Below are 25,556 nucleotides of genomic sequence, written 5' to 3'. Positions count from 1 at the left end.
AAGATTTTATTTATTTACTTGAGAGAGAGAATGAGAGAGAGAGAGCACATGAGAGGGGGTAGGGTCAGAGGGCGAAGCAGACTCCCTGCCGAGCAGGGAGCCCGATGCGGGACTCGATCCCGGGACTCCAGGATCATGACCTGAGCCGAAGGCAGTCGCTTAACCAACTGAGCCACCCAGGCGCCCCTGTTACAACTTTTTTAATGGTGTTTTTTTGATACCTCAATGTTTTTATGTTGTTTTTGTTTTGTTTTGTTTTTTACATTTAGGTCTTCAGTTACCTAACTGATGCTCAAACAGGGATGAATTTGACCTCCTGGGGACATTGGGCAATGTCCAGAGACCTTACTGATTGTCACAGTTTGGGGGTGGGAATGCTCCTGGCACCTAGTGGGTAGTGGCCAGGGATGCTGCTAAATACCCCACAATGCACAGGACAGTCCCTCCATAACAAAGAATTATCCAGTCCAAAATATCAGTAGTGCTGAGGCTGAGAAGCCCTGCCCCAGAGATTCTGATTCGGGAATGAGGCAGCTTCCCGGAATCTGAATTTGTAACAAGTACCTCAGGTGACTTATAAATAGGCAAGTTTGGGAACCACAGAAATAGAGTATAAAAACCTTAGGATGCTGGGGTGCCTGGGTTGCTCAGTTGGTTAAGTGACTGCCTTCGGCTCAGGTCATGATCCTGGAGTCCCGGGATCGAGTCTTGCATCGGGCTTCCTGCTTGGCAGGGAGTCTGCTTCTCCCTTTGACCCTCCCCCTTTTCATGTGCGCTCTCTCTCTCTCATTCTCGCTCTCTCAAATAAATAAATAAAATCTTTAAAAAAAAAAAAAACAGAAACAAAACCTTCGGATGCTAAGGAGAGGTCAGTGAAGGCCTCCTGCCCCTGTGTCCCCCTCCCCTCCCCCTGCCACCCCGCCCCTGGAGTTGGGGGCAGTGAAAGGAGAGAGGAGAAGTGCATGGCATGCTGGCGGGGCTGGGAGGGGGCAAGCCTTGTCGCCCAGTCCCCGGTCCCTGAGAGAAGCCTTCTCCAGGGTACCCGGAAAGCCACGGGACTCTCCTAAGGGCTGGAATGTGCCCCCGCTGGACACTGCTGATGCTCTGTTCTCCAGCGAGGATGAAGAGATATGGGAAGGGCTCATTGTCACAGACCTCATTTGAGTGCTGCCAGTAGAACCCACAGTGTGCTGTGTGTTTGCCCGTGTCCTCTCTCGTCGTGCCTTTGTACCAGCCCTGAGGGGTGCCCGGAGACTGGTGGACAGGGAGGTTTGGTGCAATGCCCATGTCATCCAGCAAGTAGGCGGCAGAACTGGATTTCCAACACAGGCCCTTGCTCTTAACCACTGGGCTGTGTTGCATCTCCCAAACCATTCCAGAGCCTCCCGCTCTGTGCCTGCCTGTTCTGCCCCGCAGCCTTGCGGGATGGGCCGCCGGCCGCCCTGACCGGGGCAGCCTTCTGAGATAGCCTGTGTGCTCCACGGCAGCTGCCCAGACTCCCCACAAGCAAGGCGCTGCTTGACTTCCATTTGCTTTTCTACACGCGAGGCATTTGAGCTGTTTCAAAGGGGGTAGATTCCGGCTTCGAAAGCAACTAAAATATTTTAAAATCAAAATGCTAATTGAAACCTCATGGCGAGCACGCCCAGCTCCTTTGCCCTTATTTGTCCAAAGTATGATTCCTTCACCACAAGCATTTCCTGACAACATTCTTGAGCTGGAGCCCAGTGTCACGGTCTGCCTATTCGTTTATGGAAACTCTGGACTGTCACTTGGATAATTGATTTCAGGGGCCCCTGCTCATTTTGAGCAGCTAAGTTGTCCACGCATCAAAGGCAGAACGTGGACATTTTCTTCCCAGAGTTGTTGAGCTAAATGGGTTTGCCATTGCTTTGAAGACTGAGACTCTACTCGTCTTCTCAATTCTGGTGGAAGGAGCTTTCCTGTGAGTTTCTTCCTTGCTTTTTGTGGTCTAGTTCTGCCTCCCTGACTTGGGAATGTCCCTAAACCTCTCTGAGGCTCTGTTGTCATCTGTGGACAGTGTAGGAGACTTAGCCTCCTTCCGAAAGAACTGTTGGGAAGATAATATGGTTCTTCCACACCTTGTCCGCTCATTGGCAGGAAAGCACTTGATCCAGGGTAGCAGAGAGCTCACAAAATGCCAGCCTGCAGGCGGCCTGCAGATAGGTTTTCTTTGCTCGAGATTTCACAGAGAGGCCTGCATTTCTGGCATCTCTTGGAATATCAGGGGCTCATACAGCCCTAGGCCCACATTCCTGCTTAGCTGTTCTTGGCTGGAGTGAGAAGAGCCTCCGCATCTCCTGTCCCCAGGGGGCAGGGCACGTGCTTTCTGGTCAGCCTGTGGGCGCAGGCCCCATACACTCGTTTATGGTGCTTGCTGCAGGCCCCTGTAGGCATCTGAGCTACATGGCAGATACTGTGTCCATACTTTATTGTCTCAGTGTAGAAAGAAGCAGTGGGATGAGGTCCAGCAGTCACTGTCAGGGTGATGTGATTTACCACGCCTGTGAAGGCCTCTTCCTTCCTTGAAACCAGGATTTGACTCCAGGCCGCACGTTTGCACTGTGTTGGCCACACTGGGAATTACTCTTCCTACTGTATTCAGGAAACCGTAGCAGTGGGGAAGTACCAAGCGAAAGCCTCTGGAGGGACAAGACCAGACCTTTAAGCAAAGGTCCAGGAGCCCTGGGTTGAGGAGTTTGTAGGATGGGAGTATGGAAAGGGCCTTCTTACCAAACTCCCCTAGGGATTGTTGCACATACCAAATAAATATAGTGCCCTCTAACTCTGAAAGCATACTTGGCAGGGCTGGATTTGGGAAGGGGGCGGTGGGTGGACTTGTAACTCTGGATATGGAAGAGGTGTCTTTGCTGCTCTTGGCTTTTGTGTCTAAGGCAGGGCTTGGGGGTTTGCGGAGGACTCGGGGCAGGGTGACATGGTGTTAGGAGTGGAAGTGTGGGCCCCTTCTCCCAAACTGAGCAACTGTTGAGGAAAGTGAGGCATAAAATTACAGATTCCTGTTTAAACTTAACTGCCCTGTGCCTTGGTGTCCTCTCACCTTGTAATGGGGATAGGAGACCTGGGGAAGCCCCTTGCTGGGGTTGCCCTGCTGGCCTGGGAGAGGCGGGGACTTCTCTACAACCTGACTTCTTTCTAGAGCCTCCTGTCCTCTGTTAAGACATAACCAGGTCTTTGCTTCATCCCTACCTCTCCTTTCGGTCCCTCCACTTCCCAGGCTTCAGCATTGTTTCCTCCTGCAAGTAACAACCCCGCCCCCCCCCCCAGATATTTCCATTTCTGAAGAGGAATTGTGAAAACCTGGGGATCCCTAGTGGGGGTATAGCAGGCCAGTCCCCAGATTGGAGAGGTCATCAAGCTGAAGGGCTTGCTTTCCTGGCCCCCACCCCCAAGAGTGTCTCGCTGTGCCTGATTCTGGTCAGCAGTTGGCACATTTTCCCATAGTTCATGAAAGCAAGTTCCATCTCCCCATGCTAGACTGAACTGCCTGAGGCAAGGTCTGTCTGGTTCACCATCTTCTCTCTCGTCATTGTCACTAGCCAGTAAGTGCTTTTTTGGGGAAGTGAAGGAAGGAACATCCCGAGGTGGTAGTGGTGAGTGTTGGGGATCCCCTTTGGGAGCCAGAGGTTGCAGTCTTCTTCCTTAGAAATGGCTCTATTATGTGGAAATCTGAAAAAAGCATCGTGGAAAGAGGGAGAGTAGATACTTTTACCTCTGGCTTTTCCCCTGTTGTTGGGGTGTGGTCGTTTGGACCCATTTTATCCAGGTATAGTGCACTCTCGGGATGGCTAAGGGATTTTTGAGGACACTTTACAAACATGCTTTTAGGCCTCAGAGGTCCTGGCATCCAAAAGAGCCTGAGACCACATGAGTCCGTGGTTGTGGTTGTGGTTATCCCGAGCCAGCAGGGCCTGGAGAGCGTTGCAGTGCTTTTCCAGGCAGGGCTTAGCCCTTTGCTGGTAGCTAGGCAGGTGGGGCTGCTGCCCCCTCTGTGGTCCTGCTCTTCCCCCGGAGGTAGAGGGAGCCAAGAGATACCCCATTTGTCCTTAGCACCTTCCAGGAGATGAGTGCCCATGTAACTAGGCCTCCCTTCTCCTCCTCCCATTGCAGGCTGGATCCTTATTGACCGGTGTGGGAAACACTTTGGTACGATACTCAACTACCTCCGTGACGGGGCGGTCCCCTTGCCCGAGAGCCGCCGGGAGATTGAGGAGCTACTGGCGGAAGCCAAGTACTACCTGGTCCAGGGCCTGGTGGAAGAATGCCAGGCAGCCTTACAAGTAGGTATCACCGTTTTTCCCCATATGAGTGGGGAGGTACCAGGCAACCTGCTTTCTTCATTTTCCTCTTCTACAAAATGGGGGCAGTTCCTTCCTCACTGAGATGTGCGAGTTCACAAGTAACCCTGGATCTTCTCTCTCCTTCGGTCAGTGACCCCTTAGAGGCTTCCCTGTAATGCTGAGGCCACCTAGCTACCCTCTGGCTTTCGGTTGCCATGGTGTTGGGTCATTTCATATGTACATTGAAACCCTTCAGTGTAGGGAATCCGTTTTCTGGACGCATCTCAGGACTTATTCTCACCCCACCAGTCATTGTTGGGAGCCTCATATAATCTCTGCAGACTCAGACACCCCTCACTCCTCAGCTGGACCCAGGGCAGGACCATTGGGGTCAAGTTTGGTGATAGCAAAATCCCTATAAAACCAAAATGCTTCTGGACATAGCCAGTGGCCATTTATTTCAAGCAAAGTTCCGACATGGCAGAGAATCGTAAGAGTCCCTTTAGGTTTTCGTAGGAATTGGATCTGTATATCTGAGGCTCTTGTTTGTGCCTCCCTCAGGCCACGTGTCTGTCTGGCCCTCCGCTGGAGCAGTACTCTTACTGCCTAGCTCCGTGAGGAACTGTTGTTTCCACATACCACCTCTACCCCAAGAGTCTGAACTCACTGTAAATCTAACTGAATGCCATATAGCCTTTGCCTTAGTATTTTTATTTCATTTTTGTTTGTTAAAGTAATGTATATACATCGTACTTTTTTGCTCTGTTTGTTCTTTTTTTTTTAAGATTTTATTTATTTATTTATTTGAGGGGGATGGGTGAAGGAGAGGGAGAATCTCAAGCAGACTCCATGCCGAGTGCAGAGCCCGATATGGGGCTCGATCTCACCACCTTGAGATCATGATCTGAATCGAAATCAAGGGGCACCTGGGTGGCTCAGTCAGTAAGCGTCTGCCTTCGGCTCAGGTCATGATCCTGGGGTCCTGGGATTGAGCCCTACATCGGGTTTCCTGTTCTGTGGGGAGCCTGCTTCTCCCTCTCCCTCTGCCTGCTGCCCTCCCTGCTTGTGCTTGCTCTCTCTCTCTGTCAAATAAATAAATAAATAAAATCTTTAAAAAAAAATAAAATAAAAATGAATCAAAATCAAGAGTTGGATGCTTTACTGAGGCATCCAGGCGCCCCTCCTCTGTTAATTCCCAACAATTCTATTTGCTTTCATATTTCTTATACTGCTATTTATTGATATTTCAGTTTTCAACATTATGTACTAGCGTATAGAAAATTAATATTTAGCTGATGCACTACCGCTACACCCCGCCCCCCAACCACTACCAGACATGTACACATGTTCCTTCTCCTCTTTTCCCAATATAGTGTTTATCACAGCTTTGGTTAAATCAGTATTCAGAGTTTACATTGTGATGTCTAAGTATTGTTAACAGTTGAGTCACAGAGTACACAGTGAAAATTTTCTTTATTGTGCAACGTTTCAGTTTTCCAGAGTTAGTGATTGCCTCATTGTTTTGTCTGCTTGGTTTTGTAAGTGCATATCCATAATTCATCCCTAAATGGTAAGAAAGTTCATCTCCTATTGGTGTGTTCAGACACACCAGTGAATATCTGTTCCTTCTTTGTCTTAGAGACAAGCTCTCTGGGTTCCCTTCCTATGGTTTCTCTTAGTCTTAAGATCGAACCTTCAGGACTGACCTCTTCGCAGTTTCTGTTGCTTTTATCTTCCTATCTACTTTCTCAGAGATTTTCTTCAGTTTTATCTTCTCAGCCCTTCTTTTGAACTTTTCATTTCTGCTATCATATTTCTAATTTCCAAGAGCCTTTTCATGTTCTCTGAGTGTTCTTTTTTATATAGAACACTGCTCTTGTTTCCTAGGATTCAGTATCTGCTCTCCTCTGTCTTGAAGTTTTCTTTCTGCTGCCCTTGTCATGACTCCTTCCCTTTTTCTCTATATTTTGGTTTCAGTCTCATGGTTGAGAGGCTTTCCACATATAATCTGATGATCTTTGGTCTGTTAAAATTCAAGAGTAAAGTTCTGAAAAGCTGTATGTGCGTGGGTGAGGCTTGTTGTCCAGTGGCTGATAAGGCTCTTTAGTGGGAACCCCCCGTGTCAGAATCTATAATAAGCCTTCTCCTGGACAGATCAGATTCCTATGGAGGAATCCTCCACTCTCTTGCCTGGTGGGGATGAGCCTGGCTGGCTGCCTTCTGGGATCTACTTGAGTAGGAGAAGGGGCTGGGAGCTGGGGCTCACCATTTAGTATGTGGACCATTCACTTAATCCCCCTGTTTTCAGAAGAGTAGCTCAGCCCTGTCCTCATCTTACAAACCACTCTAGGAAAGCAGACCTTTCTTCTGCCTGGGGAAGGGGATCCATTTGGGGGAGCGGGTGTCTCACTGAGGCTTTTGCTGACTGGCTGGCAAGCCTCTGCTCTTTCCCTCTGCCCACCAGCCTTCAGAACTGTTTGAAAACCTCCAGGATTCTTTCCCATCTGCTTACTCGTTTCCGCCTTCTCTTTCCGCTCAGTTAGCCCTCATCTTCTTCCCCGAAAGCTTCAGGTTTTTGACATCTTTTGTCTGTAGACCTCACTTCTCCCATTCTTTTTCTCCTTCTAGGCTTATACTTTTTAAGTTCTTTCTACAGTTGTTGCAGTGGGGTGCTTCGATGCGATCATACTTCATCTGCCATGTTTAGAGTTTATTTTTAAGTGACTCCCTGGGCTGTGGAAGTGTGTCATCGTTGTTAGGATTTATTGAGCGCCCTGGCCAAAGAGCAGACTTACTGGAGAACTCGACTCTTGGCCGACCCCCACCCTAATTCACTGGTGGTAAGAATCCTCCTCTCTTCCCAGTGCTGGCAGCCCCATCTTCCCTCGCCAGAGCCCTGTCTTTGCCCTGCAGGCCAGCTTAAATAATCCGATGCTGGGCAGGCCTCCTAGGCTGAAAGTATGTTTTGTTCCAGCAGAACAAAGATACTTACGAGCCTTTCTGCAAAGTTCCTGTCATCACCTCATCCAAGGAAGAGCAGAAACTTATAGCGACTTCCAATAAGGTATGTTGGAGACACTCTTATGGCCTTTCTTTAGCTACCCAAATGATGAATAAGGTTTGAAATAGAGACCTATAGAAGTGCCTGAGCAAGGCCTGAGGAGGGATGAAGAATGGGAGCCTGCAGCTCATCTTGTGTGGCCCCCCCCCACCCCAGCTGTGGGTCCTGCAGTCTCCCTCTCTGCCCCTGCCCACCCCCTTCCCCCAGTCTGACAGCTGTGTTCAGCTGCCTCCTTGACCTGGTGGCAGGGCCCAGGCCCCAGGCCACGGTCCCTCCACCCCAAGTGACTCTTTTCTTTCTTTTTTATGACCGCCGTCAGCCAGCCGTGAAGCTGCTGTACAACAGGAGTAACAACAAGTACTCGTACACCAGGTAGGTGTCAGCGGGAAGGGCCGCCCCACATCAGCTAGGGGGGCTCCTCCTCTTATCTTCCAGTGAGGGTGGCCCTCTGCACCTCGAGGATGCCCAGGGAGACAGACGATAGGTAATGAGATCGCATTCACACATACCATAAAGGCTGTCCTTTTGAAGTATATAATTCAGTGGGCTTCAGCAGATTGACAGAGCTGTTCAGCCATCATCACATGCCTGCTTTGTGGACACTTTCATCACCTCAGAAAGAAAGCCGTTAGCAGTCACTCTTCATTCCCCCCAGCACACACACACCCCCCCCCCCAACCCTTGGCAAACACGGCTGTCTGCCCACTGGACGCTTCATGGAAATGGGACCATGTAATACCTTGCCTTTGTGACTGGCTTCTTTGACTTAGCATCATGTTGGCAAGGTTCATCCTTGTTGTGGCGTGTGGATCAATATCCATCTGCCCTTTTATAGCTGACTAGTATCCCATCGTGTGGATCTTTGCTGCATTTTGTTGATCCATTCACCAGTGGATGCACATTCAGGGTTGTTTCCACTTTGGGACCAGTGTGAATACTGCTGTGAACATCTGTATACACATTTTCTATGTGGACCGAGGTTTTTTTTTTTCTCTTGGGGGGTACCTAGGAGTGGAATTGCTGGGTCCAATGGTAACTCTAGGTTTAGTCATTTGGGGACCTGCCAAACTGTTTTTCCAAAGCAGCTGCACTATTTTACATTCCCACCAGCAGTATATACAGGTTTCTAGATGTCTTCTGGCTCTTGGGACCATGTGGTCTCAGCTGTAAGGGGTTTAATGAGGTTCCTCAAGACCCATAAATGGACCCAAGTTGGAAAGTCTCCCTTGGGCAGTTGCATTCTGCCACTCCCGGGGCTCACGGGGCTCCCTCCACGCTCCAGACCTGATGCCCGTGCCCACGGGCCCCGAGTCATTCCTGATTCCTCCCCGGCCCAGGCAGAGCCCAGCAGAGCGGCCGCCCTAGCCTGGGAGGGGGAGACACTCACCTTCTCAAATGCTCTTTTGCAGCAATTCTGACGACAATATGTTGAAAAACATTGAGCTCTTTGATAAGCTGTCTCTGCGCTTTAACGGAAGGGTCCTGTTCATAAAGGACGTCATTGGGGACGAAATCTGCTGCTGGTCCTTTTACGGTCAGGGCCGCAAGATTGCCGAGGTCTGCTGCACCTCCATCGTCTATGCCACTGAGAAGAAACAGACCAAGGTCAGAGCTCCGACGGGCGGCTCTGGGTGGCTGGTCTGAAATGCGTTCTTGTACCGCTTCCCTTTCCCCTGGAGCAAAAGGGAAAGGCTTTAAAAATGCTTTCCTTGATGCCTGATTGCTCATTGTGAAAATACTCATTATCTTCGGGGCCCCGGGGAGAGTCACATCTAGGTCTCGGAGAAGCAGAATGGCATTTCCTTTCTGACCATTCGCAAACAGGGACAGTCCTACTGCACCTCAGTCCCTTTGCCATAAATGCTGATTCAGAGCGGCGCCCGGCTGGCTCCGTCGCTGGAGTGTGCAACTCCTGATCTCTGGGTCCTGAGTTCGAGCCCCACGTTGGGTGTAGAGGCTACTTAAAAACAAAACCTTAGGGGCGCCTGGGTGGTTCAGTCGTTGGGCATCTGCCTTCGGCTCGGGTCGTGGTCCCAGGGTCCTGGGATGGAGCCCTACATCGGGCTCCCTGCTCGGCGGGGAGCCTGCTTCTCCCTCTGCCTGCCGCTCCCACTGCTTGTGTGCTCGCTCTATTAAATATATAAATAAAATCTTAAACAAAACAAAACCTTACAAAGAAAAAAGTTCAGGTGTATCCTCAGACCGCTGTCCTCGTGCCAGCAGCCTTGTCTCCTGTCAGTGACGGGACATGGCCCTATGCTGCCCCTCACCCTCCGTGTACCACCATTTCCCGCCAGCATGGCCCCAGCCCATCTCAGTCATCAGAGGGACCATGCTACCTTTAAGAGCTTGACCTTGGCTTTCTAGTCATGATCTACGACTTACTGCCACCTGTCTGTCCTCCTCTGGCCCACTGACCTGGAGTGGCCCTCCACCCTCATGGGCCTGCTGGGCATTCCTTAGCTCCCAGGCTTGTTGGCTTCCTTCTGAGCACACAACTTCCTGACAGATCTGGACTCTGGATGCACTTCTCTGTCATCTTCTCCAAACCAACAGACTTGACCTCTGTCACTGTGCCATTCTGGGAAGCTAGATCATGCCACAGGGTGCTGTCGGAGATCTGGTCCCTTCAGATCTTCTGCTTGCTTGCCCTTCTTGGGCTATGCAACTCAGTTTTCTTCCTCTTTAAAAAAAAAAAAAAAATCCTACGATACACTTTGTCACTTCCCTCTGAACCTTGATAAAGGGACCCTGATTACCAGGGACATGCGGTGGGTCTGCTGAGCAGATTTTCACGCACGAATCTGTAGATCATCCAGTCAGGCTACCATCATCAGTGTGGCTCCAGGAACACACAGTTCTCTGTGATTCTAGAGCTGGTCTCAGAAGAAAAGGCAAATGAGAGAAAATGAGACCACAACGTAGAAACCAGAGTTCTTAGCATTTTTTTTTTAAACTTTAAAAACATTTTATCATTGGTATTTAGAATATATCCCAAAAGATAGGTATTGGTTTAAGAGAGCCAAGAAGGGAAAAACCCTGAGGTTCCTCCTTTTTTCAAAGATTGCAGGGGGACTAGAATCGCCTGCTTCCCTTTACCACATTAGCAAGACGCACACCTCTTTCCTCCTGTGAGCTTTTTTTAGGGCTGTGAATTCCACCTGTAACTAGCTTCCCTGTCTTGTCAGTTTGGTTTTGTTATATACACGGGTTGCCTTTGTCTTTGGATATTAACAGGATAATCGTCATATTGATTAAAGCTTTAAAATACTACTTTACATTTTCAGAGTTTAACAGGGAGCAAAGGATTCAGAGACCACACAGTCTGATCCCAGCCATTTGTAGGTTAGCCCACAGGTTTCTGGGCGTTTCTGAAACTGGCTGGAGGTGGGGCCCCGGCTGGCAGGCCATGGCCCCTAGCCACGACCCCCTTTGCTCTGCCATCCTGTCCCCAAGGGCTTCTTCCTTGCTCCAGGGAAGGCATGTGACTGGCTTTCCAGGGGGTTCACGTCAGGGGATGGCTGCCCTTACACGAGCAGGTGCCTTCTTCTGGCCAACACCGTCAGGAGCCATGCTTTGGAGCCAACACTTGTGTTTTGTTGTTTCAAGTAACGGGGCGGATGTTCCTGCTGGGGGTTTTTGTATCGCTGTCTTTCTTGATACAACATTCCAGGTGCTCTGCTAATTCTTTTAATCATTTAACTGTCTTCTGTGGTTAAGCTGGAAAAGGTATGGCTTGCTGAAAGTAAGGCTTAAGTAGATATGTAACACATATGTTGTCCATTTGGTTCTTGATTCTGACTCACCAGGGACTCGGTGAGACTAGAGCACAGAACCACGCCCTTTATTGGTCTGTTTTTGGTCTCTTGTTCAGATTGTATCACTTCTGTTGCTGTGTCTTCCAAGTTCACGGACTCTCCTCCGTCATCTCCATTCGGTTATTGAACGCTGCCAGTGAATTGGGGTTTGTTTTTGTTTTTGTGTTGCTGTTGGTTACTATATTTTTCAGTCATACGGTTTTCATTTCTTTCTTCGATGTTCTGTCTCCTTGCTGAGACTTCCTGTGTTTGCATTTGCTTTAAGAAAGTTTGCCCTTCCTTATCAGGACATTTTTATAACAGCTGCTTTCAAGTCTCTGTCAGATAATTCCAACATCTTGTGTCATCTTGGACTTGGCATTGGTATCTTTTGATTACGTTTTCCCTCAGGAGTTGAGATTTTTCTGGTTCTTCATTATGCCAGGAACTTTCGAATTGTACTCTGGATATTCTGAATGTTACAGGGCTCTAGGTCTTGTTTAAATCCTAATGAGAACATTGATTTTTTTTGTTTTAGCAGGCAGTTGACCCAGTTGGGTTTGGGCCACAAGTTCCAACCAGCTGTGGGTCGCAGGGCCAGTGAGAGCCCAGGTTTCAAAGCCTTCAGATCTGGGCCGCACTGAGGGCAGGTCTGTGTCCCGGGTAGCAGTCTGTGCCATTGCTCAGTTGTGTGTGTGCTCTTGAGGGACAGGTTGACAGCTGGGCTCAAGCCCAGGAGTTCACGCACAACCTCAAGAAGCTGCTTTCCCAGGCACCTGTCCTTTGTCATCTTTTGGTGCTTCCTGCTTCCCTGGGGCTCCCCTTTCCTGTCATCTGGCCAGAAAGCTGGGGCCTCAGGTCCCCGCTCTGCCGCACACTGCCCGTGACTTGACCTGTACCTGGAGCCAAGTGGCGTGAAGAAGGGAGAGAAAAACAGCAGGGATTTGCTCCACCCTGATGGGACCACAGCTCTCCTCATCAGAAAGGAAGGTTCCCCTTCAGAGTTTTGACTCCCCCAGGCTCTGGCCTTTGCTGCCACAAGATTTTTGGGGGGTGGGAGTGCAAGAGAATGGAGAAAAGAAAAAAGGAAAACCTGGAACTCTCTAGGTGTTGGGAGACGCTGGTGCCCCCCTGGGGCTTTCTGTGCTGTTGCTTGTTCCGGGGTTGCAGGCTGCCCTGACCTACCTCGGGGCAGGAAACTCTCTGCTGGTTAGGGGTTATTCCAAACTGGTCTTTTCCCCCCGCCCCGTCTGCCACTATTCATGTCGCTCAGTCCTCAGCCGCTGCACATTCACTCTCCTGGTTTTGTGGTCTCAGTAGGAAAGACAGAGGAGAGTGTGCTGCCTCCATTTCTCTGGGAACCTCAGAATCCTGCCTTTGAAAGCAAAGTCTCTACTCTGTGAGTCAAGTGCCCGGGGCCCACTTGGACAGCCTCCCTCCAGTTCCCAGTGCCTTAACCCCGAAGGACAAGCAGCGGACACCGAACTTTACCAAGCAGGAGGGGTCATGTCCTTTTCAGCTGGTCCCTGTTCAAAAAAATGGGGCTGCTTTAAAGGCTGCTCGAGGTTATGGAGCAGCTCTAGGGGTATAGATCTATTGTTAGTAGAAACCTTTTGGAAACGACCTCATTGGTTAATTGCATTGTTACATTGTTGTAATTCCCTGCTATGGAAGGATCTCCCAAGTTAGGGGAAAGCAAAAGGTGCAGAGGAGTGTGTGAGGGGCCACCTTTTGTGCATTTTAAAGTGTGTGAATATATAGGGGAATATAAAGGTGTGAATATATAGGTGAATATATGTGATCCTACATTTATAGACACTGTATACCTTTTGTTTCTTGTGTAAGCACCACGTGTAAGTATTGCCTGTTGTAAATAAAAGCTACTGTAAAACTAATAATGGCAGTCTTAAAAGGAATGCCAGGGGCCTGATCGAGCCAGGGGCCCTTCCCAGAAGTAGCAGGTGGCAGCAGAGGTGGGGGGGGGGCGGGTGTGATGCTAACTTACCTGCCTTGTGTTTTGTTGTGGGGTTGCAGGTGGAGTTCCCAGAGGCCCGGATTTATGAGGAGACCCTCAATATTTTGTTGTACGAGGCCCAGGACGGCCGAGGACCTGACAACGCACTCCTGGAGGCCACAGGTGGGGCGGCTGGCCGCTCCCATCACCTGGATGAAGACGAGGAGCGAGAGCGGGAGCGGATCGAGCGCGTGCGGCGGATCCACATCAAGCGTCCGGACGACCGGGCCCACCTCCACCAGTGAGCAAGCAGGCGAGCCGCCCTCCTCCTCCCCTCTCCCCTGCTCTTCACTCCGATGCCTGCAGCCTCCTGGGCACCTTCCACTTCCCCTGGAGTCTGGAGATACTTTTTTGTAACAAGCCAGATTATTTTGGTATTTCTCGACCAGGTGACTGTCTTTCCCCAGGTGAATGCACCCCTGTTCTTGAGCAAGCTGTGTCCAAGGTCTCCCCTTCCCGTGGGGATCTGAGAATCCTTGGAGCCAGGCTTTCTTGGTTCTCGGAGAAAAGTATGAATGGGTATGAAGTAGATGTGAGAAATTTTGTTTGCAGTATTTATTTTGATGGGTGCTGACTACCTATTCGGGCTTTGGGGCAGCATTCCTTCAGGGTTCTGTCTGAGCGCTGGAAGAGGGATCCTGCAGTTGGCGGCCACCAGAGGTTTCCCGGAGCTGCTTGTTTCATAATCCTCCGGCCCCGCACGCTGGCTGCGTTCCTGTGCGTTAGACCGGGCCATCTCCGGGGCTTTGCCGGAAGTCCATTCGGCCCCAGGATCTCGCCCCCTGGCTTGTTGGCAGATGCTTGCAGTTTGTGGCACGGAAGATAGGACCGATGAGCTCCATGCCTCTGACTGTTAGAGCATAGCTCTGGAGACCCGGCTCTGTTGGAGGGGCAGGCCTGTTGGGACCCCCACATGCCTGGCTAAGGGCAGAGCTGGCCCTGGCAGGGAGTGCACTTTTCCCGGCTCCTTCCCTACCTCCTGCCCCTTCCACTTGCCCTCCCTTATTGACCAACGCCTGGTTATGGGTGGAGCTCACACACCGCCACTTCCCGTGCTCCATTCTTTCTTCCTCAGCCTTCTTCCCTGTTAAGCTGGGCTTCCTGTCTCAAGTAGAAGCCCTGCCCTTCGCTTAGAAAGTGGAAGTGGCCTGGCCTCTGTCCCCCAGCCTGGCATCCAGGCAGGAAGCCCATTCACACGAGCAGTCTTGGGGCAGCTTGCTTGCTGTAGATGCCGCCATCACCCCGAGACCGCCTTTGTGTCTTTGCCTCTGGTTTTTACACAGTGTGGAGTGACCACAGCGAGCCAAGTTAGAGGATGTGCAGCCCCTTTGGGGTCCAGCTAAGTGTTTGTGTTCGTGTTTAAGGGACGTGTGTGACTGTAGATGGGGATGTGTGCTTGTGGGGCGCAGGGGGGCCCGCGCTGGAGCCCAGCTGTCCGCACAATGCTCGTGTCGGACGGACGTTCTCGGTTATCTACCTCCCAGTCTCCTCTGCGCCTGGGAAGGGACAGAAGTGAGTGGTGACTGATGTTGCTGGTCGCGACTAGACTAGGTAGAGTAGTTACAAGGAGATGTGAACGTGTGTAAGGTAATGGATGGCATTTGTCTGCTCTTCAAGGGAAATGTTACTGTTTTATACCAAAGGTATTGAGGTGGGCAGCCTTTGACACAGTGTATTCCAAAAAACAAGTTTATATTTTGAAACGGTTTTTACAGCTTAGGCTTTGTACATACTGCCCTTCTTGGGACAGTTGTATGCCTTTATTTTGTATCCAGCAGCAGAGCCTACCATAAAACTTAAAAACAATCGTGACTGAACCTAAAAAATCATGTATGGGGGGTGTCGATGCCTTTTAAACTGTTTTGTGGGGTACTTTCTATATTAGGCCATTCGGGTTTTATTAAGTGCTAAGGAAAGGGGGGTTTAAATACTGTTTGGTAAATATTTTATATACCGTTTTAGTTTTAAACACCAACCCTGACGTTTGGGTTGAACTTTTTTAGAAAGTTAAAGTGAATGTCAGTTGTGATGTTTTCTGTAGGAATGGAAAAGCCATCATATGAATTGTTTTTTAAATCTTTCTGTGGAGAGTAAGTTTGTGGAACAATCGGAGTCGTTCGGGCTTCTACACCGTATGAGCTAATGTTTCTGGCAGTCTCTACACTTGTCGTTTTGAGTCTTTGCTTTCCTGGGATCTGAACAGGGTCCCGAAACATCCCGTGGTGAAGGGTTAGCTGCACAGCCGGGGGCGGACAGCAAGTGGTGGCCGGTCCAAGCTCTGCTAGCAAACGTATTGCACAAGGAACCGATTTTTATGCTAGCATGAAGGGCAAACAAACAAAGGTCCATATTTATACTTAAGAACCATCTAAGTAAAACACTGGCCTAAGATTTGGTAAAGAGTTAAGTTTTATTACACTGTAAGCGCTTACAGTTGAAGTAGAACAGCTTTTTTCAAAGAAGTCCTTCTTTGTGGTGACTGGGGGGCCTGTGCCCGAGACAATCCTGGAGTAGCCTCTTCTGTTGCCTCCCCCCCCCCCCTTCCGGTAGGTAGCACATGAGCAGCGTGGCCGAGGTGCAGGGAGCCCGCGCTCCACGTAGGTGGGCTCGCCTGCCACACCCAGCGGCTGCTCGGGACCCACATGTGTGCCCCACCCAGCGGGCCTGTGGCACACCTGTGTCCCTAAGCTTGCTTTTCGTGCTGTGAAAAAAATGCTATAAACGTTAGAAGTAGTCACTGTCTGTTGTACAAGCATTTGTGGACGTGTAAAATAAAAGTTACGTAATGCCTCTGTTTAAATGTTTTCTGGTTGCTCTGCAGAAACACCCAGCACGATCCAGCCAGTGCGAGGGGGGTTCAGAGAGAGAGCAAGGCCTCTATCCTCCAGTCATTGTGCTTTAGCACCTTGAAGTCTCCGGGGACGGCGGGGGTCATTGTTCTAGTAAACACTGTAAGGAAGTCTTAGGTGGAAAGCAGAGTGAATCAGCTGGGGTTGCTGCTGCTTTAATACAAGGGAAGGCGGGGGGCCGGGACAAGAAACAAACACACCCAAGGCCTTAACATTTCTGCTACAGCTCCCCATCTGGAACCCAAAGCACCTAAGTTCCATTTAGTTAAAGCAAAATCCAAAATTTGCAGCTTTATCAAATTGTTCCTCAGGGGCAGCTTGACAAAGGTAGAGGATCTGTTGCCTACCCTATAATGACATGTTCAAGTACCCATTGAGGGAAGGACCAGGTAGGGACATTGAAACCCATCCCCGCAGGTGACTTGTTTGGGCCCCTGAAGAGGACCTTTTCCTTTAATGCCCCAGTGCTGCTGAGACCCGGGAGATGGGCAGATGCCACTCAGTTTCTTCAGAGGTGCTCCTTTGCCTAGAGCTGCTGGGACTTCTTGCCTTGAAGGTGTAGCTCCTTGGACAGCCTCCCGCTTCCTCGGTGCTTTCCTCAGCCGGAACAGAGATGGCCATGGGCGAGGTCAAGAGGACTTCGTGCGGACCGACACCTTGGGAGAGCGCCCACACTTAGGTTAGAGACCCTTCATGACCCAGCAGCGGTGCAGACGAGCTTCTAGAAGCCAGCCCCACCTGCCGCCGAGACAAAGGGCATTTACAAAAGGACTCCATGAGGCTGCTTAGCATTTTCAGCTCTAGCCAGTCAGGCAGACAAGCCGTGTGACTCCCAAGACAAAATCATTCTTAAAGGTTATACCCGCCTAAGACAGCATATAAACTGAAAAGTCACCTGATAGGTTACATCTGAAATGATACTTCAAGATTTTATCTTCTCCCTGAAGGAGTTCAGGGGCAATTGTGTTATGAAAGCCTTTGGGGTCCTATTTACACCCACAAAGACAGTTTCACAGTTAAGGGGATGCAAATGGAAGTATGTATGAGACACCCCATATATTGGCAGACTGCTCATTCGTTTGTATCAGATAAAACTGGGTGCACCTACAAAATACATCTGAGGGATTCAGCCCCCTCAGGTTTTAATCTGTCATTTCCTAGCAAAATGGGATCAAACTAAGCCCGGTGTACTACATGGCCAGTGAGAGCTGTGGGATGCCCGGCCCAGCACAGTGGGACTGGCAGGGAGGACTAAGCACCGAGCACCCAGCCTGGACTGCACCAGACAGCGGTCAGCTCTGCTCTTCGGACCTGACACGGCTCCCATTGCAAAGCCCAGGCCACACGCCCGCCAGTCACAGCACAGCGTCCAGGGCCGAGACTCCGGACCAGGTATGTTCGGAAGCTCGCTGGGAGAGCCTTAGGCCTTGGCCCTCCAGTGAAAAATTGGCTTCGGCATTTAAAACCGAGGAGATATTTAACGTCACCATCCTGTTCACTAACAACTAGAAATGGGAGGTAAATTTGCTTTCTTCAAACCCTCTCATTCCCGTGTGTGAATGTGTGTCTTTGGCATCAATACCTTCCTGTTGTTTTGACGTAGAATCGGGACTAGAGGGAGACGTGAAAAGTCTAGAGGAGGGTTGAAAATGGTCACATTTTCATCTATATTCTCAGGAAAACTCCCCTCCCGCCACAGCCACTCACCACTGTTAACTGGCCGTTTTTATCTTTATAGATTAGTTCTTCCGGTCCTGTGTTGAAAACTATCGTGCCTTTTTTTCCAGGACTGATACAAAACTGTAAACTGAAAACACACCAAGTAATCAATTACTGACGTTCTATTTTTCACCTTCTGTCTACAAAAGAAATTCACTTACGAGACTTTACTAGCTTCGAGATCAAATTCCCGTTTGTATTATTACAGAGTTTTAGTGCACATTTGAGTCCTCAAAAGACAACCATTGCCACAACTGGGAAACTTACCCCATGTTTCTGTGGCTGTTCTCAAATCAACTTAGCATATTCAGTTTTTCAGGGGGCCAGTCTGCCATCTGAAGAACCACCTACGTATGGTCCTGCTGAAACGCTCACGGGGTGGCCAGGTCTCCCCCTCAGGGGAGCGCTCCCCACTCTCTCTCCCTCTTGCACATAGGAATTTGCCTACAGTGGCTTGAGACCCACTAGGAGCAGCGGGAGCGGGGAGGGAGGCAGGCTGCTTGTATGGGGGTCCGGGAGCCTCCGGGATTCAGCCCCAGGAACCCCCACACCGTCTCTGACCAGCCAGCTGACACGGGGCCCACTGCTCAGCCACCTTGTGCCCGTGAAACTGAAAACATGGCCCCTCCTTCAGAGATGAGAGACTCGAGTAAGAGCACCCTCTGTGCTAAGTCTTTTTCCTCTACATCCTAAAGGTTACTGCTGTCCTCTCATCAGTGTGGTAAGCAGCCTGCCAAGCTGTGGCCCATGGTGCTCAGACAACAGGCCTCAACCAGCGAAAGGTGTGGCTGTCACCTGCCCTGGCCCGGAGGGCCACCTTCCTCTGGCCAACAGCTTCCCCCCAGGGATGGCAGGCCCTCCTTGGAGAACTGGGCCGCAAGCCCCCGGCTGCCTTGGTGAACGGGCGATCGCCGAAGAAAGCCCCTACCTTCCCTGAGCGACATTCACCACGTTCCCCCTCTTGAGCAGCATGACGAGCTTCGTGACTGCTTCGAAGACGTGCTCACACTGTAAGATGGTATCCCCCTGACGAGGAGAGGACGTGGCAGTTTCAGAGGCCACGGCCTCGAAGAAAATTACTCTTCTGGACGGAGGCTTCCCAGCAGGCAGCTCAGTAGCACGGCAGGGTCTCCCTCCTCCGGCAGGCACGGGTGGCCATCACTTACCTTTTGTTTGTGGTCCTCTGGTGAGACGTGAATGACCAAGATGCCATCACTGAGGCTGCTAGTAGAGACACCTTAGGACAGACCCCAGAGTTAGGGACCAGGAACTGGACAACTTGACATTCATGCAGAAAAAAGAGGCGGAGGAAGGGCACACCCCAGCAGTCAGCATGCTAGGAGGCTGTGAAGGGCTGCGCTCGGAATAAAACACAGGTCATCGGAGAAGGTGACTGTTGTCCAACCTGGGGGAAGGGGCGGCCGCTTTCATTTATGCCAGAAAAAAGAGGCCCAGGCCAGGCCCAGGCAGCCCCAGGCTTTCTGGGCACCCTACACTCTGTCTTCTAGTAGAGGGCGCCTTCCTTACGGGTGTTCCCCGGGAGCTACATCCGCCCCGTGAATGGTCTGAAGACAGCCTGCTTCTTACCTTTGAGTGTTGAGTATTCTATTTTCTGCTTGATTTTGGCAAGCTCCACCACGTAAGCTGCTTTCTGAGTCAGGAGGAGTTGGCGCTGCCGGGCCTTGAAGCCTTTCCTGTCATATTTAATGACCGGGATACCATACTGCAAGGAGAGCAAGGTGACCCCGTGGGGGGACAGGGCGGAGTACGGAGTTCCTTGTTACCCCAGACTGCTAAGACCAGTTACTTCAAGCACTCAGAGAGAGGCTCAGATGAACTGGTATTACCATACAGCGCTTCCCACCATCGACTGCTTTGGCCTCTCAAGATCCCCACCATCCCCACTCACAGAAGGACAGAGGCAGCAAGAGCTTAAGGAACCTGCCCAGATGGCGCTCAGCTAAGTTACGAAGCCCGTGTTGGCACCCTGCCACACCACTTCTAATAGGGGGTGTTCAGCTGCATTTCGCTCAATTTCATAGAAAACCAAACCTATGGGGTACCTGGGTGGCTGAGTTGGTGAAGCATCTGCCTTCGGCTCAGGTCATGATCCCGGGGTCCTGGGATCGAGTCCCGCATCAGGCTCCCTGCTCGGCGGGGAGTCTGCTTCTTCCTCTCCCTCTACCCCTCCCCCCTGCTCGTGTTCTCTCAAATAAATAAAATCGTTTTAAAAAGAAAGAAAACCGAACCCAGTTTCTAGGGTGATAGATAAGGACCGTAAGAACAGCAATAGGTACCTAGTGGTCACGTGGGCCCCACAGTCTTCGTTAATACCCAGAGCATTACAGTCGAGAGCCCAGCCCACCCACATGCACCCCTGCATTTCAACAGTGCTTCCAGACACTCTTCATACAGAAAGCAGACCTTGTTAAGGGAATCCTGTTGGACCCAAGGACCCACGTTTCCTCACCTGGATTTTCTCATTGCTAATGAGTTGAAGCACTTTGGGATTAATGTCTCCTTCATCTGGGGAGGGAACCAGAGCACAGCAATCGTCACTAAATACCATGTTGGTGCCAAAAGCCACTGGTATCTGCTGGGTTTACGCCCCTCTGTGACCCAAGATCTCAGCTACGGTCAGGACATGCTACGGAGTCAGGCACCTTCTTTCAACTCTTAAAATAGAAGCGAGTGCACAGATGGAAAAATGTACTTGCCGATCCGACTGTTGGCAAAGGGATGGCTTAAGACTTCTGCATAACCTTCTTTCTTTCCCCTGAAGAGCTCACTTGTAACCACCTTTTGCTGCATCTGGTAATACAGAATTGGAAGTACAAAGTGGTAGCCACGAGGATCCTTGGCACAGAGGCCCCTTAGGTCCACAGGACAGCTTACTTTCCTTGATAAGCTGTAGTGGCCTCGTCCTCCTTTGGCACAGAAATCATAACAGGTTCCAGGCTTTGGCCAAAATGCCCTAAAAATTATACCAGCAGAGACCGGAGCTGACACTTAAGGCTGGTCCACTGCATGCTCTTCCCAGAAGTGGAATTTTCAGAATTTCAGAGAGCAGTTCCTTTCTTCGAGGTCAGAGATCTGCAAACTACAACCCGAGGGCCAAATCCAGCCTGCTGCCCACTTTTTTGGGTAAGTTTTTGGGCTTTGTTGTTCGTTTTTGGCAGCACGGCTCTGCCATCCGTTTTTATGTTGTCCCTGGCAGCTTGTCATGCTCTGCTGGCAGAGTGGAGTGATTCTAACAGCAATCATGTGGCCCGCAGACCCCAAGATACTACTCTAGTGCTTTACAGAGAAAGTCTGCCGACCTGCAGATAAGTATAAACCAAACCCTGCAGCAGAGAAGGCGTCCTGCATTCTGGGCAGCGTAGGGGACCATCTGGGTCCTGTTCCCATGGCAACAATACGAGCAGCATTATTTGTAACAGCTGCCCTGGAACCAGGGCTCTGTGCCAAGTGGCCTAGGCGTGTTTAGTCCTCAATACACGTTCGAGGCATGGAACAGTGCGACCCTCGCCTCCCAGGTAAGACCAGCCCCGGCCCCTCCCCCACCTGGCCACCTGCCCGTGTGCCCCCCGCCCCGTCCCTACCAGCGCTTTCCTCTCGGCTGTGATCCCGCAACAGTACTTCCGGACCAGGTTCCTTGTGCACATTTTCCTGAGCAGGTCCGACGCCTGTGTGGAGAACACACTTCTGTCCCACTCGCCTTGCGCACACCCAGTTCTTGGCTGTGGCCACCAAGACAGAGGCTTTGAAAGCACAGTTGAATCCAGTCTCATGTAAAATACAGCATTAGGGGCACCTGGGTGGCTCAGTCGGTTGAGCGTCTGCCTTTGGCACAGGTCATGATCCCAGGGGCCCGGGATCGAGCCCCACATCGGGCTCCCTGCTCAGTGGGGAGTCTGCTTCTCCCTCTCCCTCCCGCTCCCCCTGCTTGTGCACTCTCTCCGCCTCTCTGTCAAACAAGTAAATAAAAATTTTTATATAAAAAAATTAAAGTACAGCATTAGTATTTTAAACTCCAAGAAGGCAGCTCATCTGCCAATCTTGCACTACTTTTTCACTGTTGCTAAACCACTGGTTCTTAAATTTGAATGTGTTTGAATCATCCGAGGACCTGGCAAAAAAGAAAAGGACTCTTAAAGATCCTCCGTAGACCCAGGCTGGGACCCAGGATCTTACAGTGGCCCCCACTGTGCTCTAGACACAGGGTCCTCGGAACCGTCTTTTGAGAAACACTTTTCCAGGTGACAGTCATAAAAAGCCATCGGGAAGGCTACATCAGGATAGGAACTATTGACAAGTGCTCTGTGCAAACAGACCTCTGTTGGCTTTAGAGTATGAATTTAGAGGAGTGACATTTCTTGTGTAACAGCCTTGCAAAGAAGTGCTTTACTAAGGGCAACCCTTTCCAGCCGAGGGAAGCTGCACGAAGACAGACAAAAAAGCTGAGCCCCGCCAATGCCCGAGTCACTTGCAACAGGAGTCGCCGTTCGGTCCTCACATTTTCCAAGATGCCAGGAGGCCTCAGCCAGCTCTTGTCCAAGACATTCTTTGGGACATGATACCGAAGATTCAAGATGTAATTCTTCCGCATGAACACGATAAACTCCTCATTGTCGGGGCAGAGGGGTTGGTTGCGGTTGATGAATCCCTTTATGAACCTGAAGAGGCAAGCGTTTTGTTAGCTTTCTGGCCCATTTCTGCACTGGGACTCTCTCCACCTGTTTGATTTCAAAGGAGGCCAAAACGGTAGAGATTGCTTTGGTCCCCACGCAGGGCGACAGTCACGTAGCCCATGGGTCAAGTCTGCCCCAAAGATAGGTTCTATTTCACCCACACCATTTTTTTTGTTTGTTTTGAGCAGCTTGAATTAGTTGCTAACAGCAACTGGCATCAGAAGGCAGCCGACCTTGAGACTTCTGAACTAAGAGAAACTAACGAGCATAGTGAATTGTGATCACCGTCAGATTAGGGAGCTCGGAGGAAAGCCACGGAGCGGACTCCCTAAGGCCTGACATCCTGGACGGAAGCTTAGCTTTCTGCACAAAGCCGAAGAACTCAACCAAGGCCGCGATCACCTTCTGCAGAGAACTCACTTCCTCACGGTCTGCACAGCCCACTTTCTCCTTCTGGCCGCCTTCCGAGCCAGGGCCCCACGCCAGTGCGCTTCCAGTCTGATGGCTGAAAGAGTTCACTGCTAGCATTAGAAGATGGCACAATCACATTTACATACAAAAGGCTTTCTTCAGAACCGCTCACCCCCTCCCCCAGACATCCAGACGCCCACCTCCGCACTCTCAGCCAACACCCCCCTCCCCGGGGTTGCTAAGTGTCTGAGTATAGCAAGTTCCTATCTGGGGGTGCTCAGGCCACCGAACCAGGGCAACCGAGGAATCCCGGCGATGCTGTGGGAGGCTTCAAGAAGAGCCCTGAAATTGTGTGAGGGGGTCAGAGTTTCCCCAGGTCGTCTCGAGGGGCACACGTTAGTCGTGGGGCTGCATTTGGCTGGTCTCATCCAGTGTATGCTTTAGTTGTCTACACTTAAAAATTGACACACATCAATTGGGACACACAGATTTCTGGCTTGTTTCCCAATTTTTAATGCTTTTCATATTTCGTTCAGTATTCCAATTTTTTTAAAAAATGTTTTCTGGGGCACCTGGGGGGCTCAGTCGGTTAAGCGTCCGACTCTTGGCTTCAGTTCAGGTCATGATCTCATGGGTTGTGGGATCGAGCCCTGCATCAGGCTCTGTGTTCAGCGCGGAGTCTGCTTGAGATTCTCTCTCTCCCTGTCTCAAATAAATGGATGAATAAAATCTTTTTTTAAAAAAATGGTTTTATTCCTTATCATAGCAGCACTGTTTCTGTTCCAAAAACAAATAGCTGCAAAAACCCACATGTCCATCAACAGAACGGCTGGATTGTGGTATACTCATACAGCACAGCGGTCGGCAAACTATGGCCCTCAGGCCGGCCATCTGTTTTTGTCAATAAAGTTTTATTGCAACAGGACTCTGCCCATTTATTTATGTATTGCCTAAAGTTCCTTCCCGCTACAACGTCAGCGTTGAGAAGCCGTGAGGGGCCAGATGACCCACAAGTCTCAAGGATCATCTGGCCTTGAAGAAAAAGTTTTCCAATGTCTGAACTCGTGCGATCCTGTGCAGCTACGAAACTAAACGACCAAATCTGCACATGGCCAACTGGTTGAATTTCGGGAACAAAAATGTCCCTAAAAATACAAATGGTATAATTTTACGAAGTTCAAAACATGCCAGCCACTAAATATATCGTTCAGTGATGCATCCATAGATGGTAAAATTATCAAGAAAAGGGAAGGATAAAGGCAAAATTCAGAAGAGTGACGTGGGCGAGGGGTGGAGAAGGGACTGGAGTGCCACAGGGGACAGGTTCCCGGGTACTTGCAGGGTTAGTATCCTTTTAAAAAAATTATTCTTTAAACGAGCACATGCTGTGGATGAAATAAGCCACATCTGTGGGACCCAATACGGGCCACTGGGTTACAATCTCGGGTCCACAGAATAAAGACGAGCCACACCCGGGTTCCAAGGACAGGCAGGGGGAGAAAAGCCACAAAGGAGACTGTGCCTCTAGGTGCCGCACGGGTGAGAGACACAGAACTCTGGCTCTTCGCAAACGGGCAGGATTCTGTGTCATTCTTACCTGCTTGTCTTTTTTTCACATACACTCTCCTTTCTAGGCAGGCTTTGTATGTGGCTTGGATCCTCGCAACTGAAAATAAAAGTGTTGGTGAAACGGCTTTCAGTTGGGCAACTGTGTAGTTGTGCTCTTCAGAGGGGAGGTCAGAAGAGGCCTCGGGGTGCAGCCGGGCAGGGGTGGGAGGGGCTGGGGTACGGGAAGCCTGGCTACCAGAAGCTCCTGGCTCCCTCCCTCAAGGTAAAGAACAGACTCAGTGGTAAGAGCCGCCCACCCGGTCTACTGAGGGCCTGCTGGCGCTGGGTTCCAGGCTAGGCACTGCTTCATCTGCACACCCACCCCTCGAGGCAGGTGTCAAGTACATGCTACAAATGGGCATGCAGGCTCAGGCGATGGAGACACCTACCTGCAGGGCACCTCAGTGCGACTACTGAGGAGGAGTGTGAACCCAGGGATGCGGGACCACAGGGACACTCACCCTGGAGCTTCTCCCACCACCTCCCTCCACCTGGGGACCGAGTCCCCACCACAAGCCAAGCCCATCCAGGGCCCCCCTGCAGACCAGCGGCATGCCATCCCCCTGGAGGCTGATTAGAAACGCTGACTGAGCGTGCCCCTGCCCCACCCGCAGCCAGCACCCACCCAGTCCCAGGTCCCGGGATCAGTGCGTGCTGCTGTCAGGGCCAAAAACAAAACAACAACAACAAAAAAAAAACGAGATCAGCAAGCACAGTGGTTACAAGCCCAGGTCCGGAAGCCAGAAAGACCCACGTTCAAACCCCAGCTCTGCCGCTTACTAGCTGTGCAGCCTTCAGCAAGTTACCGACATCTTGGACCTCAGTTTCCCGGAATGTAAAGCGGAGATACTATGACCATGTAGGTTTGTTCTAAGAACACACCGAGGGGGCGCCTGGGTGGCTCAGGTGTTAATCGGCTGCCTTCGGCTCAGGTCATGATCCCGGGGTCCTGGGATCTAGCCCCACATCGGGCTCCCTGCTCGGCAGGAAGCCTGCTTCTCCCTCTCCCACTCCCCCTGCTTGTGTTCCCTCTCTCGCGCTCTCTCTCTGTCGAATAAATAAATAAAATCTTTAAAAAAAAAAAAAA

At 50.7% G+C, this 25,556-nt stretch overlaps 2 protein-coding genes across 3 annotated transcripts in view; one reads left to right on the top strand and one right to left on the bottom strand.

The window, feature by feature from the left end:
- KCTD10 (potassium channel tetramerization domain containing 10) overlaps nt 1–15,991 on the top strand; it is a 21,657-nt gene extending 5,666 nt beyond the window's left edge. The window contains exons 2-6 of one of the 2 annotated variants that reach the window (XM_081802004.1): nt 4,150–4,319; nt 7,297–7,383; nt 7,700–7,752; nt 8,790–8,985; nt 13,212–15,991. In XM_081802004.1, the coding sequence (XP_081658130.1) occupies nt 4,150–4,319; nt 7,297–7,383; nt 7,700–7,752; nt 8,790–8,985; nt 13,212–13,436 (731 nt within the window). In that variant the 3' untranslated portion in view covers nt 13,437–15,991. Of the gene's footprint in view, nt 1–4,149; nt 4,320–7,293; nt 7,384–7,699; nt 7,753–8,789; nt 8,986–13,211 lie in introns of both variants that reach the window. The other variant, XM_081802003.1, reaches the window with a different exon arrangement.
- Nucleotides 15,992–17,412: 1,421 nt separating this feature from the next.
- Nucleotides 17,413–25,556, bottom strand: part of MYO1H (myosin IH) — a 43,806-nt gene continuing 35,662 nt past the window's right edge. The window contains exons 21-30 of the mRNA XM_081802005.1: nt 24,459–24,584; nt 22,871–22,955; nt 22,276–22,435; nt 21,362–21,445; nt 20,477–20,570; nt 20,230–20,285; nt 19,347–19,482; nt 18,926–18,996; nt 18,688–18,785; nt 17,413–17,847 (exon numbers count right to left, since the gene is read on the bottom strand). Of these exons, the coding sequence (XP_081658131.1) occupies nt 17,706–17,847; nt 18,688–18,785; nt 18,926–18,996; nt 19,347–19,482; nt 20,230–20,285; nt 20,477–20,570; nt 21,362–21,445; nt 22,276–22,435; nt 22,871–22,955; nt 24,459–24,584 (1,052 nt within the window). The 3' untranslated portion in view covers nt 17,413–17,705. The remainder of the gene's footprint in view (nt 17,848–18,687; nt 18,786–18,925; nt 18,997–19,346; nt 19,483–20,229; nt 20,286–20,476; nt 20,571–21,361; nt 21,446–22,275; nt 22,436–22,870; nt 22,956–24,458; nt 24,585–25,556) is intronic.

The sequence above is a fragment of the Leptonychotes weddellii genome, chromosome 13, assembly GCF_054177405.1.
Source record: "Leptonychotes weddellii isolate Sample4059 chromosome 13, ASM5417740v2, whole genome shotgun sequence".
In the NCBI taxonomy this organism is placed as follows: domain Eukaryota; kingdom Metazoa; phylum Chordata; class Mammalia; order Carnivora; family Phocidae; genus Leptonychotes; species Leptonychotes weddellii.
The sequence above is the reverse complement of the archived record's forward strand: the minus strand, read 5'-3'. Positions and strand labels throughout refer to the sequence as shown.